General features: G+C 38.8%; 3 protein-coding genes across 3 annotated transcripts; 1 reads left to right on the plus strand and 2 right to left on the minus strand.

The window, feature by feature from the left end:
• Nucleotides 1–3258: 3258 nt before the first annotated feature.
• On the plus strand, nucleotides 3259–4305 carry GGS22DRAFT_74533 (uncharacterized protein). Its single transcript, XM_047967988.1, has one exon. The coding sequence runs from the start codon at nucleotides 3532–3534 to the stop codon at nucleotides 4261–4263; it is 732 nt and encodes a 243-aa protein (XP_047814848.1). The 5' UTR covers nucleotides 3259–3531; the 3' UTR covers nucleotides 4264–4305.
• Nucleotides 4306–4944: 639 nt separating this feature from the next.
• Nucleotides 4945–7169, minus strand: GGS22DRAFT_181856 (NADP-dependent malic enzyme; the record flags this gene model as incomplete). Its single annotated transcript, XM_047963901.1, has 4 exons — nucleotides 4945–5824; nucleotides 5885–6210; nucleotides 6299–6729; nucleotides 6833–7169. 4 exons carry the CDS (start codon nucleotides 7167–7169, stop codon nucleotides 4945–4947), a joined length of 1974 nt encoding a protein of 657 aa, XP_047814849.1.
• Nucleotides 7170–11230: 4061 nt separating this feature from the next.
• GGS22DRAFT_173124 (S-adenosyl-L-methionine-dependent methyltransferase) lies at nucleotides 11231–13177 on the minus strand. Its single transcript, XM_047962876.1, has 4 exons — nucleotides 12946–13177; nucleotides 12727–12882; nucleotides 11767–12656; nucleotides 11231–11718 (listed from the first exon to the last, which is right to left on the minus strand). The coding sequence occupies exons 2-3, from the start codon at nucleotides 12867–12869 to the stop codon at nucleotides 11972–11974; spliced, it is 828 nt and encodes a 275-aa protein (XP_047814850.1). The 5' UTR covers nucleotides 12870–12882; nucleotides 12946–13177; the 3' UTR covers nucleotides 11231–11718; nucleotides 11767–11971.
• Nucleotides 13178–13345: the final 168 nt, after the last annotated feature.

Consider the following 13345-nt stretch of genomic DNA (forward strand, 5'->3'; position numbering starts at 1 on the left):
TAAAAATATATAAATATTTTAAATTAAAATAAATCGAAATTATATTATTATTTATATAAAACGAATAATAAAAAAATTAAAAATATATAAATAATTATTCATTATTTAAATAAACACGAAATAAAATAAAAAATTATAATTATTAAAAAATTAAATTAAAAATAAAAGTATAATTATAAAAAATAAAAGTAAAAATAAATAAAAATTACGTTAATAAAAAAAATATTAAAGTTAAATTCGAAAAAACTTTATTAAATAAAACTTTATTTTTAAAAAAAAACATTAAATAATTAATATTTTATTTATTAATCGTAAAATTATTTTTTTTATTATTAAAAAATTATTATTAAAACTTTTTATTTTTATATTTAATATATTTTTTATTTATTTACTTATTTTCGAAAAATTATTTAATTAATTATTAAATTAATAATAATTTAAAACTTAAATTAATAATATATTAAATTATTTTTTCTTTATATTTAAATATAAAAATTTTCGTTTATTTTAATATAATTAAAAACTTAAATATTATTATTATTATTATTATTATTATTAAATTTTACGTTAATTATTTTTATTTTCGAACTTTTTTTAAATAAACGTACGGTTTTATTATTTAATAAATTTTCGGGTAAAAACCGTGTACCGGAAAAAACTTAACCCGTTTTATTCGATTTTCGTTATTATTACGTAACGGCATTATTTTTTATTATATAATTATAAAAATTTACTTTTTTAATAAAAAAAATAAAAAAATTATCGTTAAATAATTATAATAATAAAAAATAAAATATTTATTTTATTTTATAAGTTTTATTATTTTTATTTAATTTTATAATTTTTTTATTTTTCCCGGGTTATTAATAATTTAATGTTATTATTATTATTATTTCGTTTAAAATAACTTTACTTTTAAAAAAATTTATTCTTCGTAATTAAATAATTTCTTTAAAAAAATACGCTTTATTTTTATTTTTATAAAGTTTTTTATTATATTACTTTTAATTTTTTTAAAGTATATATATTTTTATTACATCGTGCGTAAACCGTAAATAATTTTTTTTTTTTAATTTTAAAAATCTTCGAATAATTATTAAATTAATAATAATATAATAACGTTTATTTTAAATTAAAATAACTTAATAATATATAATATTTCGTATATAATTTATTTTCATTTTACTTTTAATATATACCGTTTAATATTTAACGAAGTTTTTTTTTTTAATTACGTTTATTACCGGGTTTTAATTACCGTTTACGAAAAATACGTTAATTAAAAAAATATTTATATTTTCGTAAATATATTATTAATAAACCGGTTATATTTCGTAACTTTTATTAATTATTATATAAATTATTTTTAAAATATTTAATAATAACGTCGCCGTAATAATATTAATAAAATTTAAAAACTTAAATAATATAATAAAATAATTAAATTAATTTATTTTTATTATTATAACTTTTAATATTATAATAAATAATAATTATATATTTATTTATTTATTAAATATTTAAATATAATAAAATTTAATTTAATTAATAATTATTATAATATTATTAAATAAATACTTATTTTTTTAATATTTTTATAAAAATAAAAAAACTTATTATATTTATTTAATAAATATTTATTTATACGTATTATAATTTATAAACTTTTTAATTTTTAAATTATAAAACATAATATATATTTATCGTATATTATATTTATATAATATATTTTTTAATATATTAATTAAATTAACGGGTTAATAAATTTATTTTTATAATTTACCGTTTTTTATTAAATGTCGAAAAAACTTAATATTTTCGATTTTTCGAAATAAAAAATTTCATTTTATAACGATTCGTTCGTTTTTATAAAGGTATTTATATACATTAATTACGATATTTTAATTTTTAATTAAAATTAAAAATTAACTTAAAAATTAAAATATTAATACATTTTAAAATAAAATAAAAATTATAATTAAAAAATTATATAATAATTAATAATAATAAATAATTTTATTAAAATTTATAAACTTATTAAATAAATCGAATATAAAAATAACATGTATTTTAATTTTTTTCTTAATTAATTACGAAAATTTATTTCGTTATTTAATAAATACGTTTAAATAACGCATTTAAAAAAAAATAATAATAATTAAAATAAATATTATAACGGGAAATATCGTAAATTAATAATAATAAAAATAATAAAAATAATAATTAAAAAAGTAAAATAATAATTAAAAACTTAAAAATAATTATTATAAAATAAATATAATTATTATAAAAATAAAAATAATTATTAAAAAAAAATTAAAATTATTAAAAAAAAATTTAAATTATTAAAAAAGTTTTATAATTATTAAAAAAATTTTATAATTATTAAAAAATTTTAAATTTAAATTAAATAACCGTTAATAAAATTAATAATATTATTACTTTTTAATTTCATAAATTTTTTAAAATTTTTAATATTATTTTATTTTTTTTATATTATTTTTTATTTTATATATTATTTTTTACTTCGTATATTATTTTTTTACATTTTTTTTATATTTTCTTTTTATATTTTTTTTATATTATTTTTTTTATTTTTTTTTTATTTTTTATTTTTTATTTTTATACGCGTATATTTATAAATATATAAATTATTAATTTTTTAACTTTTTAACTTTTTAACTTTTTAAATTTCCAAATTTTTAAATTTATTTTTAAATTTATTTTTAAATTTATTTTTAAGTTTAAGTTTTTATATTTAAGTTTTTAAATTTAAGTTTTTAAGTTTAAATTTTTAAATTTAAATTTTTAAATTTATTAATATATTAATATTTTAAAAAATTTAATAATTTAAAATATTATTTTAATATTATAAATTAATAAACTTAAAAATAATAAAAATAATAACGAAAAATAAAAATATAATAAAATAAAATTCCAATAATAAAATTTTTTAATAATAACTTTTTTTAATAATAACTTTTTTTAATAATATCTTTTTCCAATAATTTAAACCTTTCTTCAATAATATTAACCTCTTTCCAATAATTTAAACTTATTTACAATAATTTAAACCATACAATCATCCAATAATAAAAGTATAGTTATTATAATACCAAGCGATTTAAGATAATTCTAATCATTACTGCCCTCCAATATCTCCCGGTATAATAGCTATGTAGGTACTAACTTAGAACTATGAAAAGAGATTTGTTAGTCGGTTTCCTGGCCTCAAATCATAGGAAGTCTGTTACTCCTGACTATATTGACAATCCAAATGGGATTCAGTCTGACCATACAAACCCAATCAGGCATACGCCAATTGCATCACAGCTCTCTCAATCACTGCAATTTGCAGCATGATGTAGAGCCTTCGGATACGAAGTAGGCGAGTAGGTGAACTTGATATTTATATATACATAGATTCTCAGAAGTAACTACCCGTCATCGAGTGCTATATTCTCTTCATAAAAAAATCCCGAATAACGTTATCAAGTATCAACCTTCTTAATCGACAAGACGACTCCCAATATGCCCTCTCTCAAGAAAACACATGTCTGCACATCATTGCCATGTACTTATTGCAAGGGGCAAAAGATGACACAAATGAAAAAGGCTCGGGGCTTGTGCAGCAAACTCAACTGTGGCAAATACCTAGACACACACAGTTCGACGTTCTGTACGGAACATCTTGGGCGCAAGCAATATACAGACAAATCGAGTCGCAATGAGCGTCAGAGTGCGCAGCTGTCGAATAGAAACCATTCTAGCTCAATTAGCGAGAGCTCTCGGATAGGGGCAATTACATCAGCGCGACAACCCAAGCAAATCACGTACCCGACTTCTTACGAAGGCGATAGAGAGAGCACACATAATTATACCTCATCACAGAACTTACTCACCGTCGTTCCCTACCAAGCTGGCGGAACTTTGTCCAGCAGATCTCCAGCAGACCCCAGGTTCGACGGCATTTGGTGGGATAGGCAGTCGACAGTGCCTCCCAGCCAGGCAAACAGCAGTTATGACGCATCTCCAAATCTGCTCACAAGCGAGGATTATTCACCACCCGAGGCGAATTTACAAGACTTCGATAACGGCGACGTAAACCAATCCTTAGGCGAATACGGAAATGACCAGTATAGTCGACCTAGCCCTACAGCGACTCCATCTGGCGTGTGTGGAGAGTACAAATACGCGGACTGGACCTGGGATAGTTACCATAAAAACCACCCGATTCGTGATCCCGGCACATACCATGAGTAGCTCTATTGGAACATGGCCGAGAAGATTGGCGATTTTGGATCTTCACGATTGGGGAAGGCAGGCTTCTCTTATGATACCCCTCGACACCAAAGTCTGCCCGTAACCTGCGATAGTCAGCTCATGATTAAACAATACAAGGTCAAAACCTCAAGAATGAAAGGCTAGCGAGACTTGTGTGAAAGTTGATGCTTACCTGTGACCCATATGTCAATGATATAACCCTCTATCAGGTGTTATACACCCAGTATACTGCACGACAAATCACATGTATTCAACGAACAGCATCAAACGTGACGATTATTATAATCAGAATGAAAGTGTGTCCCTTTTAGTCTATTAGCCGTCTATAGACCCCTATGCCAGCGTAAGTGCCAATCTATCCCTCGCACTATCTAGCCTTCAAGACCACTGTTTCCATCCATCGATGTCCTTCTAGTGTGATGCCTGTAAAATAAAACCCAGGGGATATCTTTAAATATTTCCTTCGAAGCGAAGTACGTGCGCGCGTGTGTTGTCGGCCACTAGTATGCCGCCAACGTTTATTTGAGAAATAGGTAATAAAAAAAAGGTAGAAAAAAAGGTAGAAAATGTCAAACCACCCGATAACGCCGGCCATGAATCTTTATGCATTTCCCGTCGCCCTCCTCTATTATAAAGCTGTCTGTCTGTCGTTTCAACTCGTTACTTGGTGAGGGGGTTGTAGATGTTGTCCTTGATGAACTTCGTCAGGGCCACATCGCCCCATTCTTCCCACTCAACCCACTGTTCTTCAGACAAAGTAGACACGCCTTCGCGGCGGGCCGCCTTCATTACTTCCCGAGCGACGACGACGCTGGCGTCTCGGACGCGCTCGATGCGCGGGTAAATCAGGCCCTTGTGCACCTCCTCGGCGTTCAGGGACTCGGCGAGCGAGGACGCGGAGGTGTATACCATCTCGTCGGTGATCTTGGATGCCTTGCAGAGGATGGCGCCGAGACCGAGACCGGGGAACACGTACACGTTGTTACCCTGGTTGGGCCAGTAGGTTACGGCGTGGTCGCCTGCCTTGACGGCGAATGGCGAGAAGGGAGACCCGGATGCGAAGATCACGGTGCCGTCTGTCCACTGGACAGCCTGCTCGAAGGTGCACTCGGCTTTGGTGAGGGGGTTGCTGAGAGGGAAGAGGATAGGTCGGCGGCCAGACCCACCGGCGTCGACAGAGGCCTTGAGCGCGCGAACAACGGACTCGGTGAAGACGCCGAAAGTAGCGGTTAGACCGACGAGAGCGGATGGTCGGACGTACTCGATGACCTCCTCGAGAGTGCGGAACTGGTGGCCGGCGTTGTCGTTGCGGGCGAAGTACTTCTTGTGATCCGCTAGCTTGTCGCCTCGGTCGTTGGTCACGAGACCCTTGGTGTCGACGAGCCAGAACTTCTCCTTCGCGGCTTGTTCGGAGAGCCCGCGTCGCGTGTAGTACTCTACCATCTGCTTTGCGACACCGACGCCAGCGGAGCCAGCGCCCATGAAGACGAGACGCTGCTCTTCGAGCGGAACACCGGATAGGTTCACGGCACCGATGTACCTGCACGGGCATTAGTAAGTTCCAAGTTTCAATTGGACGGGGGAATAGGATTGTGCATACCCTGCCAAGACGACGGCACCAGTTCCCTGGATGTCGTCGTTGAAGCACCTGTACTTGTTCCGGTAACGGGTGAGGTAGTTAAACGCCTTCTCCGTCTCGAAGTCCTCGAACTGCACCACCATGTTGGGGTACACCTCAGTGACGGCCTCCATGAACTCGTCCATGAACTCCTGGGCGACGGCCGGGGAAGGGCGCCTGGCCCGCAGACCCAGGTACAGGGGGTCCTTGAGGTTGGTCTCATTGTTGGTGCCGGAGTCCAAGACGATGGGCAGGGTCTTGCTGGGGTGGATACCAGCTGCACCGGTGTAGAGAGCGAGCTTGCCAATCTAGACGTGCGTGTGTCAGCAACCACGGTCATCCGCACGGTACACTAATGTAGGCCAAGCCATGCTCGCGAGCAAAAAAAGAACTTACGGAAATCCCCACACCATTGACGCCGAGATCGCCCAAGCCCAGAATACGGGATCCGTCCGTGACGACGCAGATTTCGGGATTCGGGTAGGGCCAGTTGCGCAGGATGGTCTTGATGGACCGGCGCTGCTTGATGGAGATGTACAATGCCTCGGGGCGCGTGTAGAGCGTGGAGTACTGCAGACACACGTCGCCGATGGTGGGGGTGTAGACTAGGGGCATCAGGTCACGGACATTGTCGATGAGCACACGGTAGAACAAATCTACGTTCTGGTCCTTGAGCGACGACAGGTACATGTACTTGTCGATGTTGGTCTGTCTAGAGTTGATCACCTTCATGCACCGAGCAACCTGCGTGTCCGCGCTCTCCATGGCGTGGGGGAGTAACCCCGTCAGGTTCTTAGAGACGCGGTCATCCGGGGTGAAGGAGAGACCTAGAGATTTGGCTTAGGCGTCAGTGGACGGCTAAGGTGGGAATGGGGGAATGGAGAATAGAGAATGGAGCTATGGAAATAAGCTAGCAAAGCAAATAATTACCTTTGTTCCACAGAGGTTCTCGCAATACTTGGTAACCACCGGCGGAAGATTGCGGAACGTAGTCCGTCGACCTATACTGCTGAACCTCGCCGTAGTGGTTTTGGGCGTAGCCTCGTAGACCGTCTAAGGCGGCCATCTTCATCTGTTCTTCGATTGCGGATATATCGACAGAGGACATTGGGTTCAGGGCAGATTGTCTCCGTTGTAGGGATAAGGAGAGACGTTTACTGGAGACGGAGGTTTGGGATGAACGCGCTGAGATGATGGATGAGGAAGGAGAAGCAGAGCGAGGCGTTGATATATCTGAACTGGCGGTGCTGTAAGTGCTAAACGCCATTGGACGTCTCGGTGATGGGCGGTGCGGAAGTATTAAAAAGCAACGGTTGGATGTTGAGTTGATGGGGTAAGACGGAGCAGTTGGACGAATGAAGGGCTGTCCGATAGAGCTAACGCTATCAGAAGCAGATGAACCAGGTGCAAGTAACGTGAAGGGTAACGTGTACGGAGGAAGAGGCGTAGAAGATGGTTCCCTCTTTCGGATACCACTACCAGTAGTGCTGCAAGAGAAAAGTCCGGAATGCAAGGAATGCAAGGAACTAGGTTCGGGTGGATGATGTGGGTGATGATGTGGGTGATCGTGGTGGTGTGTCTGCTGATTACTGTCCCGAAGAGTCTTCGTGTAATCTTTTCTATTATTGCCGTTATGATTAATCAAAGTCCGTCGTCCGGCTACAGCAAGGTCAAGGTCAAGCTTAAGATCGTGGTTGTTGACGATGACATGCGCAGGCGCAGACCAGCTTCTTAATAGTAATGACCGTCCATTGCTAGTGCAAGGCGGACCGAGGACCCTTGTTCGACATATTCCTGATAGTCTCAATATGTTCGATGCCCTCCTCATTGGACTACTTACACGGAGTCGTGCAAGCTGTGACAAGCGCGAGCCCTGGTTTCGTTGGGGTTTCATAGGGTATCAAACACTAGGTCCAGCTGGTTCAGATCGCTGTAGTATTTTGTTAATAACCAAAAGGGGGGGGTTTATTAAGGGGGGGACGGCTGATCGGCAAGTTACGGAACGAATAATAGGGAAGACGAAAGGTAAAAGGTAAAAAGTGTACCGAATACTGTACCGAAAAATGTACAAAATGTACCAAAAAGGGCACGGTCTTTTTAGTATTTACCAAGATTTGCAAGTATTCCGTCGTCCAATCCAAGCTTGCCTAGATCAGCATAGACATAGGATAGGCATGGGCGTATCAAAGTATCGTAGTATCATATAGTTGTATCGCAGTATCGCAGTATCTTTAAGATGGAGAAAAAAGAAAGACTCTAATATGAATGACGACAAAGTGGGAAACAAACATGATGGATGAAGGATTTACGATTTACATTTCGAATTTAGACTCGTCGAATTTCCCTTTTTTCTCCCACCTTCATGGATGACAGATGAAAATTTTGTTGGGACCCGGTTAGTAGAAAGTAGAGAGATGTAAGAATAGGTACCTGTTCCGTGTACGAGTAATTAGATACTAGGTAGGTAGTTTCCCCCATACCGATGAAGGTTATGACTACAATGACTAGGTTGATAACGGGAATAGATACATTAGACACTTTAGGTACAGGACCCTACAGGACCGGTGTCCAAGGAGAGAGAAAGATGATCCGAATTAGGAAAGTAATGCAGCTCTTAATTGGTCCGGGGAAACTATCCTGGACCCAACGGTGGACTTTTTCGATGTAGTTTTTCTCTTTCTCTTCGCATGTTCAAGTTCAAGTCACGGTTTAGATAAACCATAAGCGCACGAGGAATAATTAATATCAGTTGACTAAAAAAGAAGAATATGATTAGCTTCAAATTCTGTAACCAATGAGGATATACCTAAATGCTTTACACCAGATCGATTTTAGATCTCGAAACATGTTCACTATGTAGGTACTTCATACAGCGACAGCAACATTGACGAAATTTGACGAAAATTTTTATGATACTGTTTCTCTACCTTGCAACACGGACTCCGGTCGGTTTGGGGGATCGGATTCACCCTTAATCCTTGTCGTTGCAGGTTGCATGTCCGTCGATCCCGCAGTCCCGACTTTTTCTAACCTGTCCGGCACGCACCAATAAGGCTCGGTTTGGGTGTGCCTGCATAAGCCAGATTGTCGATTTGGGACCGTCCAATGTTTCTGATTTGATATGATAACGTACATGCAATCGTTGAAGGAGCCATTGGAACCATTCCTTTTTCATTCACCTCTCAAAAGTTGGGGTCTAGATTAGTAGATGCCCCCTTCTACTCCTTCTACCCCTTCTGCCACTTCGCAGAATCCCATTCATGCTGTACTCCGTCAACAGTCAACTGTCGGGGTTTCTCAAAGGACGGAGTACATATCTGGGGTAAAGATACTCGGCACTAGAGGTACGTATCGTATTATGTAGAGAAATAGTGGAATGACATGACTAAATAGTTCCAACTGTTGACTAACGAAATCATTAACAATCATACGTAAGTGCCCAAGCAACCCCTCTGCCCCTATCCATGAGAATCCACGAGAAAAAAAGTTGGATTTTGGAGACCCAATCTTGCACCAGCCCGAAATTGATCACGATATTGCAAGGGATCACTTACACTGATGAATGGGGCTGACAGGGCTGACGAGTCCCGAATTTTCTTGTGTTCCATACGTCTTCGGCTGATCCTTGCAGGCGACCCGGATTCTTCCGATCTGAAATGCCACGAGGCTTGGAATAGCCATGGCTAATCTCGCCTTTAGGTACGAAGTTCAGCACACTCAGACAGTCTGTGCTTTCGTACCCTTTTTTACAAGATCTCATCAATATTCCCACAGGAGTCTATGGCGTCAAAAGATAGCCGAAACGCATGCACTCCGTATCACAATAACCTCCTTAGAGCTCCTTAGAGGCGGTTATTCAAACTACGATATCAGGATGTCTCTAAAGATGAAGTTTTTTCGATACGGCCGTCTGTTCTCAAAGATGACCAGGACGACTACCTAGGTACACATTTCGTCTGATGAACCGCCGAGCCTGTCAACGGTCTAGTCCAACGTCTCCACTCGAGCCGACGAGCTTGAAGAGCATGGCACGCCATGGAATATATCCACCAAGCTCAAACATCGATTCGTCCGTTCTGGGGAACTCCTACCGCTTACTTCTTTCATGCAGCTTCCTTCTCCACACAAGAGGCTCTTGTGATCAATATTCTCCAGAATGCGGAGATATAAGCATTTCCAGGCTAATATACAGAGTCGCAGCTCCAATTGACAGACGCATCACCGCTACTACACTCTACAATCTATCTCGAGCCTAAGGAAACCCACACGATGCGCCAAGCTTCGGACGTAGAACTAGATCCCTTCTCGCGAACGGTGAGCGTCCAATGTCAAATATCATGACTCATGAATTTCAAAGGCATGTCTTAGTGTCGCCGAGATCGTCGTAAATTTTTTCTAGAAGATCGTCCGAATCGGTTATGCCAACGGCTACGCGACGCTACTACCCCATGTGTGTTGCCGTGCCGCATTGCAGCTCGTCAATCGCTATGATGTTTCGGGAAGGACGCGATCTTCTTGGCTTCTTAAGCTCATTCTCCCATCTTGCTTCTTTGAAGTTCTTGCAACGCGGCGCCGATGAACTTGTCTCATTCTCATTCAGAGCCTCTGTGTCACAATATGTCAATCGTTAGGAGCATGAAGGGTGTGTTCATCACATTTTCCATTGGCCCGGAATTTTGCTGATACTCCTTCCAACCCTTAAGGCATATCAATCCATGTATCCCATTCTTATTAGGTAGTCATGTCGTCGTGATCATTGCCGAATGTTGATCAGTGATGATTGAAAGCCCAACGCAGCATTACGGCAGGCATCTACTTGTCAGGCAGAATGATCGCGATGCGGCTAAATAAATATGCCGTTGAGTACAAATTACATCTTACCCAGGTTGAGATCATCTGCAAACATCGAGTCTAGGTAATCTCGCTTCTACTAGTAGGTTGAAGCTATTGCAACGCCCGAAAACTTCCATATATTAGCGCTAGCATCTGACGGCTGATTCAAAGAGCACGCGACATCAGATTCTAGCGAGCTAACGGCCTTATGCTAGTTACTAGCTCTAAACATCGCTGTAGTTACGGTGAGTGTCTGCCCTAGAAAGTTTCCGGCATGCCTGCATTGTGGCGTTATATAGTGCAAACACCCAAGACACGGGACACTACTGAGTGAGCACTACCTCTCGGGGCTTAGTTCGATACGTCAGACGCGGGATCTTTGTATTCATCGCCTCGGACTTAACAGTGTGCAGTGTGGGTGTGTTACTTGATCTGTCAAGAAACTCCTCCTCTCCGGTATTTATAAACCAGACGAGTAACGTGAAAGTCTAGCCAGTCAAGTAAAGACACCATCTCATATAAAATCGCAATCACTGCTAAGTGAATAATCAACTATATCGAACTTCCCGGTCCCAATCCGTTTATATAATACTTTCGAACCCACCCAACTATTAGCATTTACATTACGAGGAGTCGATCCTTCTCAGCTTCTTTCATACGTGGAAGCATGGCTTGTCTAGCTAACCATATTTTTCTTTCGTGGAGTGATCTACGTGTATGTATGCACACTCACATAGATTAGTATGAATCTGAGTGATTTAAGCTGATGGTATGATATCTGGAAGTCTATTAAGAGCAACGTTTCGCATAGAACATGAGGATCTACCGATCATACAGGAGCGGGCAGCTTCTTTGGGTACCATATATCATTACATTATATGCCCTTATCTTCGCATAGTAACCACAGTTTGATAGCCGTGTCCATGAGCTGTCATGGTTGATGCGATGCGATGCGTTGACTCGATCTAGTGTATATTCAGAGGTATGAACACATATCTACACGATAAACAACATACAACTCATACTTAAGGCTTCTCGAAACACATGACCGCATACCTAAACGTCCCATTCGCATATCCTCTTCTCATCGCTCTAAACGCTTGCAAAAATGATAGCCCGTCGCGACCCTGAGAAATGGCGAATGCCCATAGTGAAGGGGACGATACAAGAGTCCACGATATATCCCTATATATCCAAATCAACCAGTAAACCAAGATTAGGGAGGAGAGAGAGAACTTACCATGTCTTAGCAACGTCCTTGCTTATATCAATCGGTTTCTGATGAATCTTGAACCCAGCCCGCTCCGCAAATGCCACATATTCGTCCGCTGTATATAGGCGGGGGAGGAGCATGCCATCCTCGATCGACTTGATATCAGCTTCCTCCTGCTCGGGAGATAGGCCAGGCGCTTTAAACCAGTCTGCGATTACCAGCCGTGATCCTGCACCTTGGAGAAGCGAAAAAGAAGAAGAGAAGAAGAGCTCCTTGTTTGGTAGATGCGACAAGGCCTCCGAGATCCATACGCAGTTGAAGGACTTTCCCTCCCCAACAGTCGGCTGAAAGTGTTCGAGCATTTTCTCGGCGTCGAGCTCAAGGAAGCGGACTGTGCCGTCTGGCTTACCCTCTTTGCCCGGGTACTTGAAGTCATCCGATGAGGCGGTGGAAGTATTGCCTATCTCCGTCTTGGTCAATTGCTTTGCGATCTGGACTTGTCGCCCGCTAATCGTGATTCCCGTGACATCCGCGCCATGCTCCCTTGCAAGAAATCTGCTTGTGCCACCAATACCACATCCGACATCAAGTACCTTGGAGCCTATTGGTAGGGCCGAGATCTCAAGTAGGTAATTGATGAGATTTACTTGAGCCTGCTCCTTTGTTTCGCTAGCAGATTTGAACAAGCCGTGATGTATGTGCTGTCCCCTACCAGAATTTAGTCGCGATAACTACTAGGTACCTAGTATGTAGGTGTTAATGGGACGAAATCAAGTACCATAGGGAATAGTAGTAATCCGAAGCTATCTCATAGTGCTTCTTAATCCTACCCTTGAGCGATTCAGACGATTCATGGGCCTCAAAACTCGGGATCTCGTGTTGATCACCAGGGTGGAGCTGTTCAGTTTTGACTTGGGCCATGCTTGTAATTCCCCTATTGAATTCCATTAGCACCACCGGAGCAAACAAATGGCAGGGAAATGGCAATGAGACATACTTGGGTATCGTGAAATCAATTCTAGGTAACAATGAGGGAGAATCTACGAAATGGGGTTGTGACTTACCGAGCTTAGTCAAGGTTGACGATCTCGGCCGAAGGTTTCTCAGTACAACGTCAACATCCCCTCTTTTCGATTAGACCAACGCTTAGACGACGGGGTTCATGATGCATGTCACTTAGCCAAGCTGTTACAATCTGAAACGCTGATCTACCTGTTATCGTAATCGCCTAACCCAGAACTAGTTACAGTACGCAGGTTTGCAGGTAACGGCGATTTCCAGCGGCAATTTCGAAAAACGATGAGATATCTATTTAGTTATCGTATCCAAATCTACCTACATGCGCTTGATAATCAAACTTATTCAAAAACAAATTATCACGCCGCAAAAATATAGAA

The sequence above is a fragment of the Annulohypoxylon maeteangense genome (assembly GCF_022496945.1).
Source record: "Annulohypoxylon maeteangense strain CBS 123835 unplaced genomic scaffold GGS22scaffold_21, whole genome shotgun sequence".
NCBI classification, from domain to species: domain Eukaryota; kingdom Fungi; phylum Ascomycota; class Sordariomycetes; order Xylariales; family Hypoxylaceae; genus Annulohypoxylon; species Annulohypoxylon maeteangense.